General features: G+C 33.7%; 2 protein-coding genes across 18 annotated transcripts; one reads left to right on the top strand and one right to left on the bottom strand.

Annotated features, from left to right (window-relative positions):
* The first annotated feature begins 332 nt into the window (after positions 1–332).
* On the top strand, positions 333–11,626 carry LOC100813057 (uncharacterized). Of its 4 annotated transcripts, XM_041014711.1 has the most exons (9): positions 333–767; positions 5,128–5,206; positions 5,350–5,491; positions 5,609–6,597; positions 9,281–9,341; positions 9,421–9,527; positions 9,825–9,915; positions 10,998–11,045; positions 11,422–11,626. In XM_041014711.1, exons 4-9 carry the CDS (start codon positions 5,747–5,749, stop codon positions 11,479–11,481), a joined length of 1,218 nt encoding a protein of 405 aa, XP_040870645.1. In that variant the 5' UTR covers positions 333–767; positions 5,128–5,206; positions 5,350–5,491; positions 5,609–5,746; the 3' UTR covers positions 11,482–11,626. The 4 variants fall into 4 exon arrangements, with proteins under 4 accessions (XP_040870645.1, XP_014629864.1, XP_014629863.1 ...); XM_014774378.3 differs by lacking the exon at positions 5,128–5,206; XM_014774377.3 differs by having other exon boundaries at positions 5,350–6,597.
* A 1-nt stretch (position 11,627) lies between these two features.
* Positions 11,628–21,510, bottom strand: LOC100801318 (uncharacterized). 14 transcript variants are annotated; one of them, XR_413739.3, is made up of 8 exons: positions 21,321–21,489; positions 20,387–20,453; positions 17,936–18,225; positions 17,536–17,763; positions 17,178–17,237; positions 13,378–13,440; positions 13,185–13,252; positions 11,628–12,149 (listed from the first exon to the last, which is right to left on the bottom strand). XR_413739.3 is itself a non-coding variant. In XM_006577764.3 (7 exons), exons 2-6 carry the CDS (start codon positions 20,415–20,417, stop codon positions 13,387–13,389), a joined length of 663 nt encoding a protein of 220 aa, XP_006577827.1. In that variant the 5' UTR covers positions 20,418–20,453; positions 21,321–21,489; the 3' UTR covers positions 12,805–13,252; positions 13,378–13,386.
* Positions 21,511–23,787: the final 2,277 nt, after the last annotated feature.

The raw sequence follows: 23,787 nt of genomic DNA, 5'->3' as shown, positions 1-23,787 counted from the left end.
TATTCAATAAGGTTAGTTTTTTTAAATTATTATTCTCTTTCATCTATTTATTAAATTTTCTTGACTTGTGTAAAATATTTTTAGGGGATACTTATTTTGAGATTTCGTAATTTTATTGGATCTTGTTGACCAATATCCTTGAGAAGTTGATTATAAAATTAAAAGAAAAATATATTTATTGTGGAGATCACGTGATAATATAAATAGAAAAAAGAAATCATAGATAATATAATTTTACATATCCCAATAAAATCTTTAGGTTCTTTGCTCTTTCTCAAAAACACGTTAACATATGTGAATTTTATTTATCAAATTCTTAACATTTTTTTTTTGCTGCATCAAATTCTTAACATCAATGATTACCATAACCCTTTTTTAGTATTATTACAAAATTGGGAGTAGTGCCTTTACATTTTAAATTGAATGAAGAAATTGGGGAGTTAGATGGCTCTATAGTGACATATAAATTTGGGCAGGGTTGTTTAAATAAAGAATAGCGCTATAGAATTGAATGGAGAGAAAGGTGGTTCATTAGGATTCAAAATAATTGTGTGTTTTTGGAACAAGATCGATCAAAAAACTGAAGGGTTATTGGCTTTGGGGCATTAATGGTGCGGTGCCTATATAGATGCGAAAGGAAGGGACGGATTTAAAAGTTAAAACCTATTCGTGTTGTGTGTTGGGGCGTGGCACGACACACTTTGTCTGTGGGTCTCAACTCAATGCAAGCCCTTCGCCTTCTCCTTTCCCATTTCTGATCCGATTGGGTGATGCTTCGTTCCTCTTCTCTTATATTCGAATTTTTGTTTTACTTTTTGCCATTTATTTCCTATCGTTAAAGCTGCAAACTATTGTCTACTTTATTGCTATTTCATAGAGAGGTTTAGGAAGATTTGGTTTAATATTGCCTGTGATTTTTACCTTATTGGAGATGCTACTAGCATTAATTCCGCCTTCAAGCCCTAACCAGTAACCTTGGTTATTGCTTTTTAAATTATTTCTTACTCAAGAAGCATGTTGAGTTTGGAATGATCCATAGGTTTTGTATTACATCTACGGGAAAGCAATAAACAATAATCTTTGAACTTCCCTTCCTAATAATTTAAGAAGACATTCTTTCTTCTGCTTTGGAAGATTTTGATGGATCAATGAAAACCCGATTCAAGATTTGATTCTTATGAATCCCTTTTCAGGACTTAAGTGGAGATTAGATTAGAAATTTAGTGCTAGGTTTTATTGCTCTGGTTTGCAGTCACTTGTTTATATGGAAACAAGAAGAGCAGTAAGCACTTGTGTCATGCATTACTTAAAGTGATTACAAAACTTAAAGATTCTTTCTTTATATGCATTGTTAAATTATCATTTGGTCTTCAGTGAATTCAATGTTATTTTGTTCATATGATATGCCCTCTGCGTGGCCTATTTCAAGCAAGGATGACGACTTGCCTTTTTCACCTATCTGGGGCAATGGTATGTTGTAATTCCTAGTCTGGTGCAACATCAATTTTATTTCCCAAAATGGTGCAGGTTTCAGGAAGTCATTGGTTTCACCCACAACTTAGTAGGAGTTTTCCCTTAATTTTTTAATTGAAACTGTGGGGGTAATTAGCATGACTTACAGTCAAGTTTAATTTTTCAATATTAGTTTCTTTTATCATTTGTCTAACACATGACTTATTGGCGATTTGTTAATTTTATAATAAATTAGTGATATTGTGTATGACTAGTTAGACCAAGGTTTTACGAACTCCTACTAAGTCTTGGGGCCCACAACTTCCTGAAACTTGCAACATTTTGGTGAATAAAATTCAAGTTGCACCACATTGAGGATTGCACTGGATAGGCACAAGAGCCATGCCTTTCATGTTCTAATGGCTAGATTTTATAAAATTTTATGTTTTAATGAGTAAAGGTTACCTTATCAAGCACAGGATCTTATCTTGCCTAGTAATTTTCCATTGCTCACTGCCTTCCTATATGTCAAACAGAGTGGAGAAGTGGATCAGTGTTGTATTGCGTTTTTTTTTTCTTTTGGGGAGAAGGTGAATGAGCTTGAACATCTGTTGTTTAAGGAGGAGAGATCTTGTTTAGTTCCTGTGAAGGAAAATGCTTTGGCATTTCGCATTTAAGGGGGGACAATTTAATAAGTTATAGAGAAAAAAAAACAATGAGGAGATATAGTGTGGTGCTGGTAATTTTTTCAATGTGACTTTGTCTTGTATCATAAATTATTGATTGATTATAGATTTGAATCACTTTGTTTTAGAAGGAACTGGACTTGATAATTGATACACTTTTGGTATCAATGTATCATGCCCGTTAGTATTGGCTGGATTATTTTGTCCATGTTTGGATGCGAGAAGATGCCATACCACAAGTTTCTTAATTTAAAAACTGGGATCAATATCATAAAATGATGTAGAAATTAAAGAGGTTGTCATACACAACATACAAGTGGGATGGTTAGAATGGAGAAAGAAATAAGGAGTTATTTGTGATCGCAAAGTACCTACTATGATCAAAGTTAAATTTTATCATTCTGCTTTATGTCGGACTATGGTAGTGAATGTTGGACTTTAAAGGCACAACAAGAGAAAATTGTGGGAGTAGCAGAAGTGAGAATTTTAAGATGGATGTGTGGCCAGACAAGAAGGGTCATGATACAAAATGATTGTATATGAGGAGATATTGGTGTGATTCTCATTAAGGAAAAGATGACAGAAAATCGTTTAAGCTTTTAAGGTGGATTGGATACAAAGAAGGTCAATGGAAGCATCAATGAGGAGATTCAGTGGTTGTGGAAAAGGATAAAAGAGAGACGAAGAAGGAAATTGGAGGAAGTTCTTATGAGGAATTTCATGGAGAATGATTTCTCTGAGAATTTGGTCCTTAATTGAGTCCCTTGGTGTTATGTAATTCATGTAGCCAACGTCATCTAGTGGGGCTAAACTTTTGTTGTTGGATGGGAGGTAAGGAGTGAGACTGGGGTGAGGGAAATGTGACTTAAACCCTTACTTGAATGGAAAACTTTAAGGAGGGGGCACTCCCATTAAAGCCCCTAAAGTTTCCCCTCTTGAATTAGGGGATAAGTAGGGGGAAATTGTTTATTATAAATTTGACAAGGGGATGTAACTCTCGTTCCTCTACATTTCTTGGAACTTTTCCTCCTTTTCTTATTAAACATCTAAACAAGGTCAATAACTCACCCTCCACACCCTATTTCTTTCCATTTTCTCTCGATTCCATCCACCTAAAAACTTTCAGGCATAGCATATAAGTTGTATTTTATAATTTGGATGATTGATTTTTGCAGACACTACTCCAGTTATATGGATTAAGTAGGTATTCTGTGTGGATTATAAATATTTTATACCTCTCGTATGGTGAATGTACATTCCATGAATCTCCTTTTCATTTCTCCAAATAGAATCTGGTCGGCTAAGTTTATTGATTATTCACAGATTTGAATTGGCCTGGTTATGCTGTGTCATGGATTGGCATTTGTGCATCTATTTTTAGAAATACAAAGATGAAAAGGGGTTGTACTAATTGCACATGGAACAATGGGATTTAACCACAAGCATTGATTATTTATTTCTTTTAAAAACAGGTTGGAAAAATATCTGATAACATCAATTAAGATTTGAGCTTTCAGGGATGATTTTGATATGATTTTTTTATGATTGGCAGAGGGGGAAAAATGGCTTTCTTTTCCTAGACTTCTTCATCTCTCTATTTTGTAGGATTAGGATGATCCAATTGTTTATATTTATTCTTCATCTGATTCTACTGTTTTGTGGAATTTTCACTCTTAGAAATTTGCATGATAGGTAATTCTCTGAATTACAGTCCATATATCTTCAAATCCAGACCAATGGATTTGATCTATCTCTTGATACCTCAGGTTTATTTTCTTGCAAATCATACTTCCAGATTCTTACTTCATCTTGTAGCAATGATTTTTTCCTTCTAGATAAGCCAATTTGGAAATCGGTTGCTCTCGAATGCCAAATCTTTTGTTTGGACTGCTATTCTTAATGACTAAACTAGATTAATACCAAAGATTTATTTCAAACTCAAAGACCTCTAACTGCTTTGTCTCCTTATCAGTGTGTCACGTGCAAATGAGTTATGAAAATGCTTCTCATCTGTTTTTGTATCCACAGTTTCCCTTCTCCAGAAGTTCTTATGTTTTAATTCTAGAAGACTAGAAGTTTTGGAATCAATAGATAAAGATGCTAAAAGGCTTTGATGCTATTCTCAATTTGGGACTGTTTGGTGAATATGGTTGGAAAGAAATGCTAAAACTTTTTATAGGTCAAATGTTGCCTTGAGTTCATTTGGAATCAAGTAGCTCACTTAACTTCTTTGTGGTATTCTGATAAAGGTCTTTTCTTGGTAGCTCTAAAGAGAGATTGCTATGTTGTGCTACATGCATCATGTTCTTAGTTTTTTTTTCGTCATTTCATTTTTTGTTAGTTTTTGAGGTTTCCTTGCATTTGTATCTTTCTCTTCTTTCTTAATAAATTCTCAGTTTATATAAAAATAATGGATGAGCTAGGAATAAAGAATTTATAATGTGCTTATTCCATGAGGTTGATTTGTTAGAAAACTTAAAACTTTTGATAGGGAGTTGGGCATTATAGGGTGTCTAAGTCCCACATTGAGTTGTATGGAATGCTTGGAGTATTTATGTGCTTTGTTCTCCCCTTGACAGCTAGCTTTTAAGGGATGGTCCCCCAAGTGCTTGGGTGCTTATCAATTGGTATCAAAGTTGGTTGCCAATGTCTGGGAAAGGGCTACTTACAAAGGGGCTGTCTAGAAAATCTGAGTGAAGTGTCGTAGAGTGTTAGCCGCTAGGATATTGGCCCTTTGTGCTATTGTAGGAACTTGGTTATTATGGGGTGCCTAAGTCCCTCATTGGACAGTATGGGATGATCAATGGAATATTTAAGTGCATGGTTCTCCTCCCTTGACAGCTAAGCTTTCAAGGGAGGGTTCCCCAAGTACTTGGGTGCTTATCAGGTTTTATGATAGGTTAAGAAATTTTAACATCCATGATTAGGTTTTCTTCAAATGATTCATTGTAATGTTTTTGATCATGTTGTGTTGACATATATTTTTCAGGGCTATGAAGAAGGCATTGATTTAGTTTGTAGGATGCTGATGGCCTCCATCCTGAAATTTTGAACCTTTCAAATTTGCAGTAATTAAAAAGTCGATTCATATGTGTTGTTTTATGGCTAAAGACAGCGATGTCTGTAATTATTTATGATTGCAAGTCTGTTTTCCCTTTTTATGCTCGTTTCTTATCTTTTTCCCTACTTCTGTTTGTGATTTTTAAATCAGGTGGCCATTAGTGTGTTGACTGGATGAGATTGATGGACATGCTTCTAAAAGTTCAATAATCTTTAATTCCAAACACTGTTGCCTTGACTCTATCTCAGGGGCCCTGTAGCAACATACAACATTTTTTCTGAATTTGATTCAGGTGATAATGTTAATACAAACTTCTGTCCTTAGTTCAGTTGAAGCTGGTCTATGTTATGTATCTGATGATGGGAAAGATGTTCTATGTGACCGGATGCCTAGTGGTGAAACTTGGCAGGTGTGTCTGAAATGCAATAAGTACCCTCTTGACTGGTGTAGAAAAGCTGAACCAGTGGAAGAAGATAGAAGGAATGCTGATGATCCTTACAGATCAAGCTGTGTAGTTAGCTTTGGTCAGCCGTCAACTGCTAGTATAATGACAGAAAATACTACACCTAATATGGTATACAGGAGAAAGAAGCTCCGTAAGGACTCAAATTTCAACCTAGGGCCAACTAATGTGCAGGCAAGTGCAAACATCCCTTCAGTCATAAGTTCCGCTGCACATTTATCATCAGCGGAGGATCAGCCAACTGGTTTTCAAGTTAAGCATGCAATTGAAATTGTTAAAGATCCTACGATGCCTTCAGTCTTATTTGATGGAGTAACCAAAGATAGCACACATAAAAACTTAGGTATTAATAGTGTAAATGATAGTTGCTCCTCTTCAAAGCCAAATATGGAAACTGAAATGGATGAAACTGGTGAATGCTCCTCCTCCAGTATTATAGTCATGGATTGCACAAGGGAAGAAGTAACAGAAAAGGATTTCTGCATGAATATTTTAAGAAGCCATGGACTTCTTAAAGAAAATTCTCCGGTAGATAATGTGACTTCTGGGGAAGATGCTGTCACCACTAGTAATAACTGCTGTTCCAGGTCATGCAAAATATGTGGTGATTTAGACAATTCATTGAACATGCTTTTATGTGATCATTGTGAAGATGCATATCATCTGTCTTGCTACAATCCACGTTTGAAAAAATTACCAATTGATGAGTGGTTTTGTCATTCATGTCTTATAAAGAGGCAGAAAATTCTCAAGGAGACAGTTATAAGATCACCAAGTATCCACAATGAATTGGGAAAATGTAGAACTGCCCCAGTTAAGGCTGAATTGAATCCTATACTGTTGATGTTGAGAGACACCAAGCCCTATACAACTGGTGTGCGAGTTGGTAAAGGTTTTCAAGCAGAAGTTCTTGACTGGTCAGGCCCGATAAAAAGGTATCTTCTGTTTTAATCACAAATGTTTGGAACAAATGTTTTCTATGGCATCCATCAATTGTACTGGATGTCTCTTACATTGTTTTAAATATATGCTTTTACTAAGTTTATTTTATGTGGACAAACTATTCTTGGGGGGTTTAGTAGAATAAAGGGGTTCAACCACTTGGAGCACTTTCAGTTATTAGATAAAGGGGTTCAACAACATGAGTTTGGACAGGTGCTTTTGGAGAAGTTTCAGTTATTGGAAATTTGGAATGGTCTTTGTTGTCTCCATTTTTCGAATTTTCCTTAGTTGTCCTCTCACTTTGACTGGCAACTTTGGAGTAATAGGGCTAGTTCTCATGGAAGGTTACATTACATCCATGGAGTGACATAATTTCTCGGTTAAAGGAAAATAGCATTTGTAACCTTTTAATCTTGAGATTTGAGTACCCTAGGAAGATGCATTCATAGATTTAGGGTCCATTTGTTGCAATGAGGCTAATGGTCTTGGACAAAGGCCAAGCATCCAAGATAAAGAGGAATGGATGCTAGGATCCTAGTGTTTAAGTAAAAGGGTAGGGTGTTTGGTGTTGATGGTACCAACTAGGCAAGGGTCTTCTTTAGAGCCACCTTGTCACAACACGGATCACCTACCACCTTTAGAGATCATGTTCTTTGTAGTAGGAAGTGTTTGTCAACCAAACGCTCATCAAAGGGGTGGTCATTTACTTTGGAGCCTCGTCAAAGGAAGCCCTACCAAATGTAGGTGTAGGTAGGTCACGCTAGTTGGTTATCTGGTGGTGGGCAATTTGAAGCTGATTTCCCTCAAATGTAATTGTTCACTCAATGCTAGACTGCGATTTTGATCAAGTACATGCAAGTCTACTCAAGTTAGTTTGAGTTTGTTCTAGAACAAACTTCAAAGCAAGTTGGCTCATTTTTAACCTTTAGAATTGTGAACTCAAATGAGTTTGAATCAACTTGTGAGTTTGACAACCATGCCTCCAACCATTGTTAAAACTGAGGAAAGACGTGTCAACTTTTAGGAAACTTGATTCTGATCAAACTTGGCCAATTGCTCAAACTTGCGATTCCACAACCAAGTTAGCTAGTCCACTTGATTTGTTGAAAAATTCCCCCCAAAAAAACTTGTCATTTTGCTATGGTTTTCCACTTTTTTGTTTGATTTAGCATTTGCTTCATCTTTTCTTGACAAAATCTCACATCTGCCTCCTAAATCACACTGTGTGCTTTTGGTGACAACTACGTCTCCGACAATCGCATGTATTCTCCATCAAAGAACACATCTAATCTTAGGAGCTACTGTGTGATGAATGGCGATCAGGTTGACATGAATTTGCTGAGACAAAGGATAACCACCATTTGCAATCAGGTTGCTCACTTGCTAGGTTGTGACAAGGGTCTTCTCTGTGTCACCACCTTTGGTCTCTGCTAGGTTAATTGTAATTGAAAGATCCTCATCTATGACAAAGGACAACTTGGCTACAGGTATTTAGAGTTTTAGAGAACTATGTAGTGAAAGAAAAGAAGAAAGCAAGAGAGAGAGATGGAGGGAGGGAGGGCTCGTGTGAGTGAAACTAAAAATGTTATTATTGATCAACAACATCCTATTATCCTAATAGATTCTAACTGAACTTGACAGCTGTAATCAACCAATAGTACATGACTAACAATAGCTAATCAACTACAGAGCATACTCCACAAGAGTCATTTGAACCTACTAGTGTGCATGTAGTTGGTGCATATATATAAGACGCCCAACTTGCTTACAAGAAACTTAAAGTTGGTTCTAAACAAACCTCTGGTATGTTGTCTGTCAAATGTTGAGAGGTTGGAACAAAGGGCATGCAAATAACTCCTTGATCAACTTTCTCCTTTATAAGGTGTTTATCAATTTCCGCATGCTTGGTTGGTCATGCTGGACAAATACTTATGGCAGCCTTGTCATCACAATATAGTTTTACTGGGAGAGACATAGGAAATTGTAGCTCTTCAAGAGTAATTTTCAGCTACAACCTCACATGCTCCTTTTTCCATGGCTCTATATTCAGCTTCAATGCTACTCCTTGCCACTACACTTTGTTTTTTGCTTCTCCACACAACTGAATTGCCCCACACAAAAATATAATATCTAGATATAGACTTTCTGTGACCGATCCAATCCAAACTTTTCCAACAAATTTTGACATGGAGCTGCAACATTTTTTTATAATGCTCATTCACTCTGTCTATTTATTGGTGGGATTCTTTGCAACATGACTATATATATATATATATATATATATATATAGTGCTTTATCTGGTTCAACATACATATGTTGAAGTGAGTTCCTGCACATATTATTCAATAAGCATGGCCTTGAGACATTTTCTTTTGCCATAGCCTTTTGCTACACTCCTTGAACCTTGTTCTTTTACCTATATTGTTGTAAACATCTGGAAATTCACTGGCAAAGATCAGAGAAACTTGACCTTTTACTTTTCTTTTTTAAGCAATTCCTTTGATAGAATAAGGCACAATTAACACAAGAACAGTTGCTGAGATTTCTCTCCTAATTGGGTCGTGGGTCACGTGAGGCTTTCTTATGTCTATCCATAAGCATTGTTCATAAGGAGTATATTTTAGCCATATTTCAGTTATTAATTGCTACCAACATCATTTCGCTGTTTCTTGCAGTGATGAAGATGCCCTTCCTGAACCATTGGAAATTAGTCCTTCAGAATTTTATAAATTGCTGGTAAAGGTTTTTCTGTTTGCTTATTGACCTCTTCATTTAACGAGTCTCAGAGTGATGGAAATGCTTTTCTATTCTGCAGGGAGAAAATACGAGAAATCCTACTAAACTTAGTTCCATTGGTAATTGGGTTAAATGTCAGGAGATTATAGATAGAGCCAATGGAACTATATGTGGAAAGTGGCGCAGGTAAGTCACATTACATTGTTGTTTTGAATGATTTTATTAGTTATTATTTTGAGGGATGATCTTCTTATTTAAGACTTTATCTATGAAACAAAAAAAAATGATATCCTTAAAATCAAAGTTTGCCTAGTAGAAGAAAGGCATTTGTGCACCATCACACACTTTTCTACTTATTTCCTTTTGTTTAAGTTGCCGCTTTCATTCAGATACAGAAGGGAGAAATGAGTAGTGTGTGAGAAAGAGTCTCTTGTTGATTGTGCTTAAATTGTGTTAATTCTAGCAAATATTTTTCTTTGGCAGGGCTCCTCTTTTTGAAGTTCAAACTGATGCCTGGGAGTGCTTTTGTGCTATCCATTGGGATCCATCTCATGCTGATTGTGCTGTACCTCAGGTGAAATACATTTAACTCTTCAGCTTTCTCCTTTCTGTTGATTGTCTTGTCGTGGATGTGTTGGTATTTTTGATGTTGAGTTGGAGGACTCAATTTTTATTTTTGTTTGTTTTCTACCTACTTGCTCAACAAAGCTTCAACATAAAATATTATGTTGAAGAAGTATTTCATTTTAATTCTGTAACCTAACGTCTTTCATTTTAACTTATTTATGATTAGAGATTTTTTTTAAACCTTGATTGAATATGGCTAGATCTATATGCTCTTGCACACACAATATTGTTGTGTTTGTTAGAGTGCATGAATATAACAAAGATACAAGTATTCAGAACACGGCATATATGGGAAAAATACAAGACATGACGCAGCATAACAATATATTGATGAGTATTAAATTTTATATAAAACATAATATGGATATGGGAAGTATGAAACAGCTAGGATTTGTCACTTGTTAGACATGTTTAAATATATGAAAATGTATTCAAAATATTTGATACTGAAATTCAATTTAAAATGTAGGAGTGATGTAGTGAATAGTAAGTATTGTGCCTTGCATGTATTGGATATGAATGGACAAGGTCTTTGTCCGTTGTATGTCTATCATAAATTATAGCAATCCTGATATCTAGAAGAGGTGTTCATACAACACGTCACCAGCAAGCATCCCTAGATGCCCTATGCATGTTGTTGACAACTTTAATGTAGTGTTATTATTATTAGTTAAGTTAGTAATTACCTGCTGTTGTGCATGCAGAGTATAAGTCATTACAAAAATCTTAACGTACCTATCTGTGAATTCAAACTCTTGTATTTCTGAGAAATATTGTTTGCCTTAAATTATGCAAACTAGTTACTATGCAACTGCATTCGATATTAGCCAGGCCAACCACATGCGCCTTACTTTCAGATATAAATTGTGCACGCGGGGGCCTAGGTTTTTGCATATTTGTCTTTTTTCTGCTTCCAAGTAGTTTAGTGTTTTTCAACAATATCTTGTGAAATCCTGTATTTTGATCACTGCTTAAATTATCATTTTTCATTTAACACTATCCATTTCCCCTATTATTTATTTGCTGCAGGAGCTTGAAACAGATCAAGTACTGAAGCAACTGAAGTATATAGAAATGGTATGCGTAAACTGCATAATTTTTATTATTGTATTTTTGTCAAAGGAATATTTTGGGTTATACTTCTGTTTTTATTTTGGTAAGTAAATAATTTAGTAAGAGACAAGTGTAGGATGCATCTTAGTAAAAAATTCAATATAGACAATTTGTTGGCCAATCCTTCTTCCACTTACCGCCCTCACCAAAGGCTTGTCTCGTCTCTCCATGGAAGTTATTTGTCACCATTGTTACATGCTTAAACACAGTCCATTATATTCCATTTAGTTTTGACCCCACACAGGTTTTGCTTTTTTGTTTTTTATTTTAAAATTTCCTTCCTTCTCGTACTGCTGCATTTACTTACGGAAGTTTGCCTACTTACATGCTCCCCATACAGCTACGGCCTCGACTTGCTGCTAAACGGAAAAAATCAGATTGCACACATAATAGTGATTGAAGTCGGGTGAGAGCTGGATATTTTGTCCTTGTACATGCTACAATTTGGTCATACAAACCCAAATTTAGATGTTCCATGCCTTCAAGTGGTATTTTGTTTTTAAGGCATGATAATGGATTTGGAATGTAACTTCCGGCTTTTTTAACTTTTTTTTTGCAGTTTTTATTTATTTATTTTTATTTTTAATATTTTCCATATATGTGGAATGTGATCAATCATATAGTTCAATTTTGGCAGTGGAAACCTCTTTGTAACGCTCTTAGTTTCCTATAGATAAAAAAGATATGGTAGGGGAACCGGTGCAATAAACCATCATTACTTGGGGTAATTTCACCCTTCTGAGGGCTCTATATTCGAGTGATGCTCAATTTGACTTTATTGTCGTCATGAATTACTGCCATCTTGGTTTAAGTTGTCCTTTTGGAAGTAAGAATTTGAATTTATGTACACTACCCGAATTCAAATACGAAAAAATGCCCTATTTTTTATGCATAATAAAAAAAAAACCAATATCACATAGGGAAATCTGATTACCACCGAATAGCATGTGGTGGACAGAAACACCCAAGACGCTCAAACATTCTACCCGCCTGATTTGCTCAGCAAGCAAAGAGTTCACGCTTACACATCAAACATAAATTTTCCATTCTGCCAGTGATTTAGAATCCCTGAGGTTCAAACGTTCAATTCTTAGATGTAAACAACACCAAAACAGCACTAATGATTGGCTATGCGTCTACCGAAATAACGGGGGGAAACTTACTTAGAAATCCTAGATCAACTATCTTACGGATTTATAAGAGAAAAAAAAAAGACGAATAGATAGGTATTTTAACTCGTGCTAGTGCTTTAATTTATAAAGCCCCCATCACATTAAATTAAGCAAAAAATACTAAAAAGCCTAACATGATCCAAATTTTTTACAAGTTTAAGAACTACAAAACAAAAATAAATTCTAGAGCCAAATAAGTGGAAAATCCGGGAACTAAATTCACAAGCAAACGAATATATATATATATATATATATATATATATATATATATATATATATATATATATATATATATATATATATATATAGAGAGAGAGAGAGAGAGAGAGAGAGAGAGAGAGAGAGAGAGAGAGAGAGAGAGAGAGAGATTACGGAATTTGAATTACGTAAAAATGAAAAAAAGTTCTTTAAAGTAAGTAAAAATATATTCACCCTTAAATCATTTGAGTTGAGATGATGACCACTTTTACTTTCTCACTTCAAATATATACTCACTATAGATACTTACAATTTAAAATAACCTATGGATGGTTCCCTGAAGTGACACCTCCTTAAAATAATCATTTAACATACTCCGAACATTTTATCTTAACATACAAGGTAGTGAGTTTGTTTGGTGCTGAGCCTTCAAACACTGTTAAGGCGAGGCATGCTACTTAGTACAAGATATAGGAGAAAGTAATCAATGTACACAACCTCCATACTTAATTCAGTCATCCTAAATAAGTTGCTATCTTTAATTTAAACTACCATTATATAGACCGAAAAATCTACAAAGATTAAAGTAAATGCATACATGTTTTGATATCCAGTGCGCAAAAAAAACTGGGAAAGAAAGACCAAAGTTTTGCAAATTACCGGCAATTATATCAGATAAGTGTTAATTATACAAATAGAAAAGAAAAGAAGGTTCACTTTCAGCAAATTTTACCTTGAATCCTTTTCCTTCATCAGGTGAGTTCACCTTCATGATAATATTTAGTCAGATCACTAGCTACTCTGCATAAAATTAGAAGGTATCATGCATACTGCGACTATCAACAATGCTTATCATGAAACAAACTAAAGATATAAGCATTGGAGGACATTGTTCTCCATTGCCAGAATCCAAAACATTTATTTACTTGTGTCTTCTATTGTCTTTTATGCGTTTCCAGTTCCATAATGCAATTAACAGAAATGAGAACCTGTCCAGTGATATGCCAACATGAAACCAATACCAGAGCTTTGTACAAGTCAGAATGAAAAATGAAGATATCAACATGTTAATTTAAGGAAAATTATCATTATAAAAGGATATCAGACATGTGAAAGTATACGTGCAAGGGGAGGAGAACATAAGCACGTATTTGAAGTAGTAAATTAGAATAAATCTAATATATGTAGAACTGGCAATTTATAATTAAGGGTTTCAACATGAATTAAAATTGATTATACTCAAGCAACTGCTGGTCCCAAGGATGAGGACCCTGTATTTTATCAGGTTATTGTTACACTTTCTTGACTATGCATAACCGAAATGATCACACTGGTCCAATATATATGAACCAATCAGTATTTGTGCATCTACCAATAATCTCTACTGTTTGATTAAACATGAGGGACTTTCTTACATCATGGATTAACATCCTTCCTCCATGTCGAACTTCTATTACTGTCTGGTACGGTTCCATAAAACCAAGCAGTCACATGTTCTTTTGTTAAAAAAAAATACTGCCTCAATTAAGTAATTTAAAAAATTCACAATATCCTATTTTGCACTTGTGTACTCAAATTATATATTCTCTTTCAATGAGACTGCACCAAACCACTTTCCCCACTAAAACATATATCTACTATAAAATATAGTAAGCAGCATTAGTTTTCTCTTCTTCCTGCAAGTAATAAAAAACAACAATCCTAATTTCTAATCCACCAATGACCAATTATGGTTTCTCATACAATTACCAAGCACCTACACACCCTCAGATTTGACAAGATGTTCTAAAACACTACTGGAAATATAAAGCAAAATAAAGATCTTCCAAGTCAATAATTTGAATATTTTAAATTTGGGCAAGTTTTATGGTAGGGTTAATCAAAACATGGTGAAGTTTGTGACCACGGATAATCCCTTATACTAGTTTCCATGACAAAAATTTTGGAATCAATTTTGATGACGAAAAGTATTGGATACACAATTTTTTGGTTGAAAGCTGAATTGTGCAGAGAAGCCATGGCTTGGATCAATTACAACCTCATGATACTATAATAGCATTCAGAATAACAGAGAGAGAGAGAGAGAGAGGGAGAGAAATTGTGACTTTGTGAGTATTTCATTGGATTAAAAGTACAAAGAAATGGAAAATATATAGCTAAAGCTATATGATTCACTGCTGAGTCAGCAGGTAACTAATGACAGAAAAGGTTAATCTGTTACCTAGAAAAGCTAAAATGAAATTACAATGAAGTTACAATGTAAATGAAATGTATATATGAAAACATAGAGAGTATATCTCTAACGTAATGACTATGTGTATGTTTGGATTAAAGTTTGCAAAATCGACCCAATTCTTGCTTTCACAAAACTGAGTTACTATACAAAATTTTTAGCGTGCAAACGTATGTTTAAGAATAGCCAAACATGTTACAAAACTAAGTTTACTCGTCAAACTGAGTTTGGAGCACCCCAAAGAGAAAACCAAACACAGCCAATATCTTTAATACTAAGTTCTCCTTTGAGGGAACCTCTTGGCAAGACTTGATTGCAAATATGATATAAATCTGGATGCTTTCCTCTAAAGAACCAGTACCATTTATAAATTATCAAGCTTTGCCGTTAACCTTCAACCAGTCTCTTGAAATATAAGAAACCATGTCGTGATCAGATTGTTTAAGAGTAGCCAACTTTTGTGTTGAATCATACAGCCTTTAATTGCCATTGGGAAAAGCACTTTGGGCTTTCTTCCAGAAGGTAAGATGGGTTTTGAAGGCTCTAAAATTCATCAAGATACTTGGCTCAACAGATTGCCAAAATAAGGCACAAAGCATATATCATGTCTTTTCCATTTATTGCAATTTTCTTCTGGGATGTCATCAAGAGGTTTATCCAGATGTTCATAGTATTCCTTTTTCATGACTTTAGGGATTAGAATGTTCTGCTGGATGAGAGGCAGAATCCTTCAAGAGACAGAAAAGAGATGGGACCAAGCCCACTCTGACACCACCTTAAGAAAGTTTTAGGGATTATGAGAAGGAATTTTCTGAATAGATTGAGGCAGTTACTCAGCTGATCTAGTATTTATATACAATTTGGCAAGGATCATAAGGAGATTAATGATGATTCTAGTTCCTTAGTACAGTATATTCTAGTATAAGAATAGCTATGTACATGAATCTGAAAATTAATTGCTACAAATTCCAATAGGCATTTAACTACTAATTCCAACAGTTTTATTTTGAACATGTGCCCTCATTGATGAGCCCTTTGGGTTTGAAGCAAGGAAAAATGTACAGGCCCTCCATACAATGTACTGAAATTCAAGTTTTATTTTGATGAATGGAGTTGAATAGAATCAAACTCCTTATCATTTGGTCATAGAGGCTGATAGGGACTTGAGTTTTAATAGATGACTAAATCCCAAGTCAAGTAGTATGGGATGCTCATTGGAATACTTAGGCGGCTTGGTTCTTCCCCCTTGATAGCTAGCTATTAAGGGAGGGTTCCCCGAGTGCTTGGGTTTTTATTAAAGGCTTTGATACCATGTCAAGAACTAACTCTCCCAAAAGCTTAATCTATTAGGTGAAAGTTCATGAATGGCTTTATATCTACAAACCACCATCATAACAATAAGATACCACAGAACCTTGGCAATTAAATAATTGACCATGAAACATAAATGAAGCAATGAGTAGGGTTATGAAACTTCTGCAGCGAACACTCTCAAACACCAGAGAAATTACATGAGACAGGGATTACGCATAACTAAATTATCATGGCATAGATCCCAAGTTGTTACATGACATACAAAACAAACTCTATACAAAAGCTTCAAAAAAACACAAATATGAAAAACTTCACATGCTTTTTGAATTTCATATTGTTTCCCCCACTTATATATACTATTTTGGTTATATCACTAGTCAAAGTAAGATCTCCAACACACACCTCTCATGCTAAGGATTGGACATCTCAAGTGTGAAGTTTGCAAGATTGAACATCGGTGGATAATCTAATAGCAAGTGACCTAATAGGCCCAACAACAATCACTAAGATAGACTTTGATATCATCTTAGAATTTGAATTTGAGACTAACTCAACAAAAAGCTAGCTTAAGATATAAGGGTCGCCTCCCACTTATATATACTATTTTGGTCATATGGCTAGTGATGTGAGAGTGAGGTCTCTAACATAGACGGTAAACTTGCTCTTGAAGTAGAAACCTTTTGCTATATAGCACATGATGGCTACATAACTCTTCTAACTAGGAATTGAAACATTAAAATTAGTACTTATAGAGACCAAAAAAAGAACTAAAGATGCACCATCAACCACCTCTAAAATAAAAAAAACAACTCAAAAGAACAAAGAACCTAGACATCAGACAAAAATTAAAGATTGTGGCAAATATAATTAAGTACATCAAGAAATCTGATAATGTCAAGTGACAGACCCCTCCACAAACTTTAACAAATGACAAAAACCATTTGAGGAAAAGAGAACTACAATATGTAACCATTTTAGCTTGCAACCTTTATTGCCCCCAATTCATCAATTTTTGAGCTCTTATGCTGCAGTAAAATTAAGAAACAGAAAACAAAACATCACTAAAGAATGGACAAGGGACTATGAGAAGCAATAGACAGCAGACAATTTATAGAGAAGAAAGAGATGGGAATGAAAGATTGAGAACTTATCTGGAGACAAAGCTTCTCCCTTTATTACCTTACTTTTTTTGTGTTTGTGCACAACATTAAGATCATCATCTCCATCATGCTTCCTTTTCTGTAACCATATTGAGTAAAATGGTTTAAATATAGAAGTACATTTCTGAGACATTTTTGAATAGTATGTGAAACAAATCCTTTTGAAAATGCTGACATCATATGCAACAGATACTTTTTATTGGAACCTAAGTCACAAGCAATAAACAGTTAACAGCATCATCAGCACAATACAAATGAAAATTTCAGGAGTTGCTGATGAAGCAAAACTATTGAATTAAATCACAACATGACAGGACTTTTAGAACACTGATTTTTCACGTGAACAAAGCAAATGCATCAGTCTAAAATTTACCAACCTTCTCATTGTGTTTCTTTGAAGGATCAGCACTAGAATCACGATGCCTGTTTTTGTCTTTCTTTTTCTCCTTTTCCTTGTCTTTGCTTCGATCTTTTTGACGATGCTTGTGCTTCTTATGCTCCTTGTCCTTATCTTTGTCCCTGTCTTTGTGTTTTTTATGCTTCTTCTCCTCATCTTTAGATTCACCTTTTGATTTTCCTGCAACAGTCAGAATCCCCTTCTCGGCCTATCAGGGAAAAATACAAGGATAAGCATATATGCAATCAATTCTAATAAGGAAAAGATTGACTATATTGATTTTGAAATTTGAAAATAAGGATAACATGTCTATTAATTTAGTGAACAGCAATGAAGCAACAGAAGAAGCATTATCAAATTCAAAGACGATGATTTCTTACAGCAGGCAAATCAATGGGAACAGTTTCCTTGAGTTGAAAAGCCTCCTTTAGAATATTGAGGTCCAAAGGCTGTATACGATAATTAGAACCACTGGACAAAGATGTATCCTGAATAAGTTGATCCAACTGCATCCCATCTCCTTTTCTGATTTCAATGTCTCCTACTACATTGTATAAATAGTGTGCATCTGAAATTGAAACAGGAAGTGGCCTCTTGCAGAAAAACTCAAAATGTGGGAGTAATTTGAAGTGATTTAATAGATCCACAGAACCTGTCAATTCTCTTGGCCCTAAGATTTTAAATAACATATGCCGTCAATCAGAAAGCATAGGAAAAATATATACATGAAACATATTTTCCATACTAGAACAGTGGCCTAAAGCAACGATGCTAAAAAGTTCTAAAAGTGATCTAACTGATTTCAAATTGGCAAATAAAATCATGAACAACTACAATTGATATTAAAATTTTGTCAACCATACCCATAAGCTAAATATAAATAATAAAAAAAATAGCAGAGGTTAAATTTCTTATAAAAAAAAATTGAGATGAATAACTGAAGTCCCCCGCAATAAGTGAAAAAGATTATCCGAAAATCATAGTAAATTTGGAATAAATTGGATTTAATTTTTTATTTCCAAAGACATGCTTATTTGGCTGTCATAAAAAATCCAAGTAGCAAAAGACTGACTAGTTTATACAATTGCTTTTAGGGTTTAGGCATATGAATTAAACAGTAAATACCTAAACTGGTCTTTCGGAAGAAAAAAAAACACATGGTAACACTTTGATCCTGAGAAAAAACAAACAAACCATTTAGTCTCTCAAGATTACAAACATGGGACACTTTAATCCTTCCGTCTGTTTAAATTAACATTTTTAGGAACTAATTTGGGTCAATAATGATTCTGTAAGGGACTAAGTTGGTAAATTCACTTGTCTAGAGACTAATCATGTCCTAAAAATGAAGGGGAAATGACTAAAGTACTAAATTGTGCCATGTTTTTAATAAAACGTATTTGAAAAAATCCAAGTTTCACATCGGCTAGAGATAATGCTAAGATAAACCATATAAGTGGAGGACAATCCTCACCCTATGAATTAGCTTTTAGGGTTGAGTTAGGTTCAAACTCAAAAATATAAGATGGTATTATAGATCCATTAAACGGATTACCTATTATATTATCTACATATCAAGACCAAATGTTGGGCATGAGGGAATGTAATGAGAAAAACCCAAGTCTGCATTTTAAAGATAATGTCAAGATAAAGTATATATGTAGGGGGGCAAGCCTCACCTAACAAGTTAACTTTTAGGGTTGAGTTAGACTCAAATCCAAAATATAAGAAGGATTATATGGTGACTTTTTTGTCCTAAGACTAAATTAGGTTCAATGATTTATTTCAAGGACTGAATTGGATATTTACTCTAAATTCAAATTGAGTTAGTTAAGAACTACTCCAAATGCCACTTTTATAGTAGCCATCAATGGTGTATAGTAAAGATTGTGTAGGGAGAGAGTAATTTTATACACACACTAGCAGCAGTTAGAGATGCAGTCTGTAACTGCCTAGCTAATCACTAACTGCTTAACTTTGTAACACTGTTAACCTAATATACTTTAACAAAAACAGTAGCAGAAGCACATTGTTGCCAACGTAGTCAGCATGAAGATAAGATCCTACCAAATAAAAAGTTATATTTAAATACATATACACACACTCATACATAACATAGATAAGAAAAATAATCTTTAAATCACAACAAAAATATAAGTTTATGACACAATATAAAGATAAAACACTAATTGGATTGTAAGTGGTTTTATATCAGAGATTGGATTGTAAGCGATCAATCTTTGATAAATGATTATGCCTAAATAAGTAGCCAAGAAAAAACTGAATTTAAATTTCAACAACAAGCCTAAAAATCCATAAGCAATAAAGTTAAGTGCCTCCGTGGGCATAGCATTACCCAGAGGCACTTAGCATGATAATTAAATCAATCGGGAGGGAGCAAAATAAAAGCATTATCAACAATGTTTTATACACTTACCCCTTTTTTATAAGGGTACCATACCTATACTCCTTCCCAATTAATGAACAATGTTTAGTCACATGTCCCATCATATATATGTGTGTGGACATATATAGTGAACAATTCTCATTTTTAAAATGTGAGAATTATAAATTTAGATTATACAATCATACATAAATAATCAAAATTAAAAGTTAGTAATTATATGACCACTTAAAAAAGTGATGTATATTTATCTCTTAATCTTGACCATATACATATACCTTTTAACCAAGTATTTAAATAGAATTATGTGTACAGTCAATGTCATGCTGATAGGAAATCAGTACTAGCATATATAATAACATAAAAAAAAAGAGATATATGTGAAATAATCTATGCAAAGCAAAGCGCAGACATGATAAATTTTTACCTCCTCCAAATTTTTTGCTGTCGGGATCCATGTGTCAAACTTACATGAGTTCTTGAATCATTATCAACTGCAATTTATGATAAGACAAAAATGTTTGTCATCCACCAATTTCTGCTGGTTTCACAAATTTCATATTGTTGTCCCAAGTATATTAGTTAAGTCCTCTAAAACTAAAAGTAACTTGCTTTTTTATTTCATAATAAGTCATTTCAAAAGCTAACTTACGTTTGTTTTTTCATAATAAATTCGGAGTAAATTAAACTTGATGATTTATTAAAATAGCATTTTTAGTATACACGAGAAAAAGTGTCTATAAAAAAGGTTGATAAGCTTATTTTAGACTGCACTTCAAACTGCAGAGCGTACATAACGTGGACTTATTAAATATATGGTTATGTACGTAGTTTATCCAAATGGGACCTATAATTATCCACTGAGGTTGGCCAGAGTATGTAGATTATAATTTATTAAATCGAAAGAGAACTAAAGCAGTGACAAACAAGAAATGCATGCAAATCGTATCAGATATAACTCAGAATAGCCATGAAGATACCGGAAAGAAAACCAAAATGACTTGAATCGCACTAACATAGAGAAGCATTGAAATGGATAGCATGGCTCGCGTATTTTGGTTTTGGTCATGCTGCCAGAAAAGCTAATATTTTCATGGTTTGCGATAGCAGTTAGGGGGTGTGAAAAAACCGAACCTACCTATTAGCAGGTGTGTCAGAATTTTGGTTTTAAGAACAAAAGTATTAGTAAAAGTGGGTTGAGGCAGAGTTCCCAAAAAAGCAGAAAGTAATTGTTGTGAATTGAGCAGTTGCAGTTGCAGAAGTGAGGTGCGAATTAGTGGGTTAAAAATCAACATCAACAGCCGAGACAAAAAGATGTTGATTCAATTGAATTGAATGGGAGCAAAAAGAGAGAGGCTTACAGAAATTTAGGTTTGTTTCTGCTGTAATTGTGTTGTGTTGTGCGCTCTCTCGAGTTCACTAGTTCTACGTTCCCTTCTTTCCTTCAGGAACAGCCAAACCTCGATTCTGTGAATTCCCAATCTAATTATAATTAACCCTTTGCTTCCCCCATATTTCTATTTTCTCCCACTTTTCATCGAGAACGAGAACAAATTTTATTAATTTAAAAGGGTATTAATTAATTGATAAATTAATAATCTATTCGTTTAAAGAATATTTTCTACCACACAAAACAACAACTATACAGTCTCCTTAGAAAAATAAAAACAAACGCATAGATCGACGGACATACATTATTTTAATTTAACTAGTGATATTAGATTAAGTCTTAAATATATAATTATATTAGACATTTATAGAAAGAATTTGTTTTCATGGTTTGCGATAGCCATGAATTTAGTTAATTCGTATTTTAATTTTTTTGGTATTATTCATAAATTTGAATATTAGTTTAACCTAAAAATTAATAAAGACAACAAGTTAGAGTCAAATATTGATTTTGAGTAAATTTCATTGTCTAAGTTGAGTTAACAATTATTATACTCACTCTCTCCGTTAAAATTTCATTGTTACTTAACCCACTCACAGTCACAGTAGCCCTTGATCCCTCTAAAATTCTAAAATTTTAAAATCCCAATTGGCGAAACACAGGGGAGACGGATAGAGGGTTGCGAAATCTCAATATGATGGTGACATTCAAGGGAGGGTGATAAGCAATTTCTACGTGTGTTGGATTTTTGTTTACTTTTGTCATGCTTTGGATCCTAAAGCTGTGGAGTTTTCGATCTTCTTTTATATTTTTATTGTTGAGAATGCAGTTGCACCGAGTATTGTTGCAACAAATTTGTGGATCCTGTCATAAAATTGAAAAGAGTAGCTTCTCCGCTGTCAATGTGTTTGATGGGTAATAAATAAACAACACTTTGAACCTTTGTTGTTGAATTCTTAATAGCATTTGAAAGAGAAAAAAAATTGATCATAAAGCAAGTCAATCTTATTCTGTAGGGGATCCAGATGCGTCAAAATTTTGGTGATGGTTTGCAAGGAAGAAAATAAGGATATTTTAGAAAAACAATAATTAAAAAGCTTGTGCCAGTCACATGTTAGATCCAGATAAAATTTCCACCGGTGTTTGGAGGTTTGGGGTCAAAGTATATAATAGATGATAAAAAATTAAGAAAGATTAGTATAAGACGAAAATAAAGAAGAGAGTTGAGTGTTATAAGTTCCAATTTAAGAAAGATTAGTGTAATTTGCTTATTAATTTCCTTGTAAAAAATATTTTTATTTTAAAAAACAAAATATTTAGTTGGTAATGTTTAAAGTTTTTTAATATTTAAAATTGTTTTATAAAAATATTTCTTTGGAACTATTTTATGAATTTAACAATAACATATAAGTTTTTCTTCAATACGTGAAAATTAAATATAATTTCAAAAAATTTCCAATAATTTTGCTCAATCAAATGAGCGCATAACCCTTCGCAACAACACAGGTTTACTACTATATTAAACAAATTACTAATCCAAAATCCTAACCCTCATCATATTCTCCACAAGTCATCAACTACTATCTATGCTAAACAAATTACTATTCCAAAATCAACATAAGATCACCAAACTCATTACTTCTATCACCCTTCAATTATCGTTAGTCATCTCGTGAAGCCATATTAAACCTTTTTCATCTACCATGATTGATTATTAATAACCCAAAGCTCTATTTCATCATCTTCTTTATTTCAAATAATCCTTCCCTGCATCAAATGTCACTATACTGTCCCTTCCAACCACTTCATCTTTCATCGTCGTATTATTTATTTATACCATTCAAAATTTTTGATAACTCATTAATGACATGATCACTTGAAACGGTAAATTATTAAAAGATGCATTCTAGGTACAAGGAATTACAAGCAATGTGGTATTGTGTTCGCTAAGACATAAGGTCATTTTTATTTGAATTTAGGAACTAAAAAATAGAATAAACAACAAGAACATTACTTAGATGTTATTTCTTTTTGTTTTAAAAACTAAGAAAATGTATCTCTTTTTTAAATAATATTTTCAAACCATTATTATCAAACAAGTTTATTTTAATTCAATTTTTTTTTTAAATTATCAAACAGGACTTAAAACACAAAAAAATGTTTTGATATCTTTTTTTTATTTGTATTGAGAACTTGCTTTCTATCATTTTTGTATAAAATTGAAAAAGCACTTTAGTTATTATCGTTTCGTTTTATTTTCTGGTTCAAGTAGAGCTTCAAGGATGAAGGAGATAAGAAAATATTAAGGAAAAAAAATTAAAAAATTGCAAAAGATTCAATTCACTTACATACATTTCATATTTCATATCTTAACCAATTGATATAATTCAACGAGACTTATAATATTATTATAAGTCATATCTGTATTATCCCATTGA

Source organism: Glycine max, chromosome 4 (genome assembly GCF_000004515.6).
Source record: "Glycine max cultivar Williams 82 chromosome 4, Glycine_max_v4.0, whole genome shotgun sequence".
Classification (NCBI taxonomy): domain Eukaryota; kingdom Viridiplantae; phylum Streptophyta; class Magnoliopsida; order Fabales; family Fabaceae; genus Glycine; species Glycine max.
The sequence above is the reverse complement of the archived record's forward strand: the minus strand, read 5'-3'. Positions and strand labels throughout refer to the sequence as shown.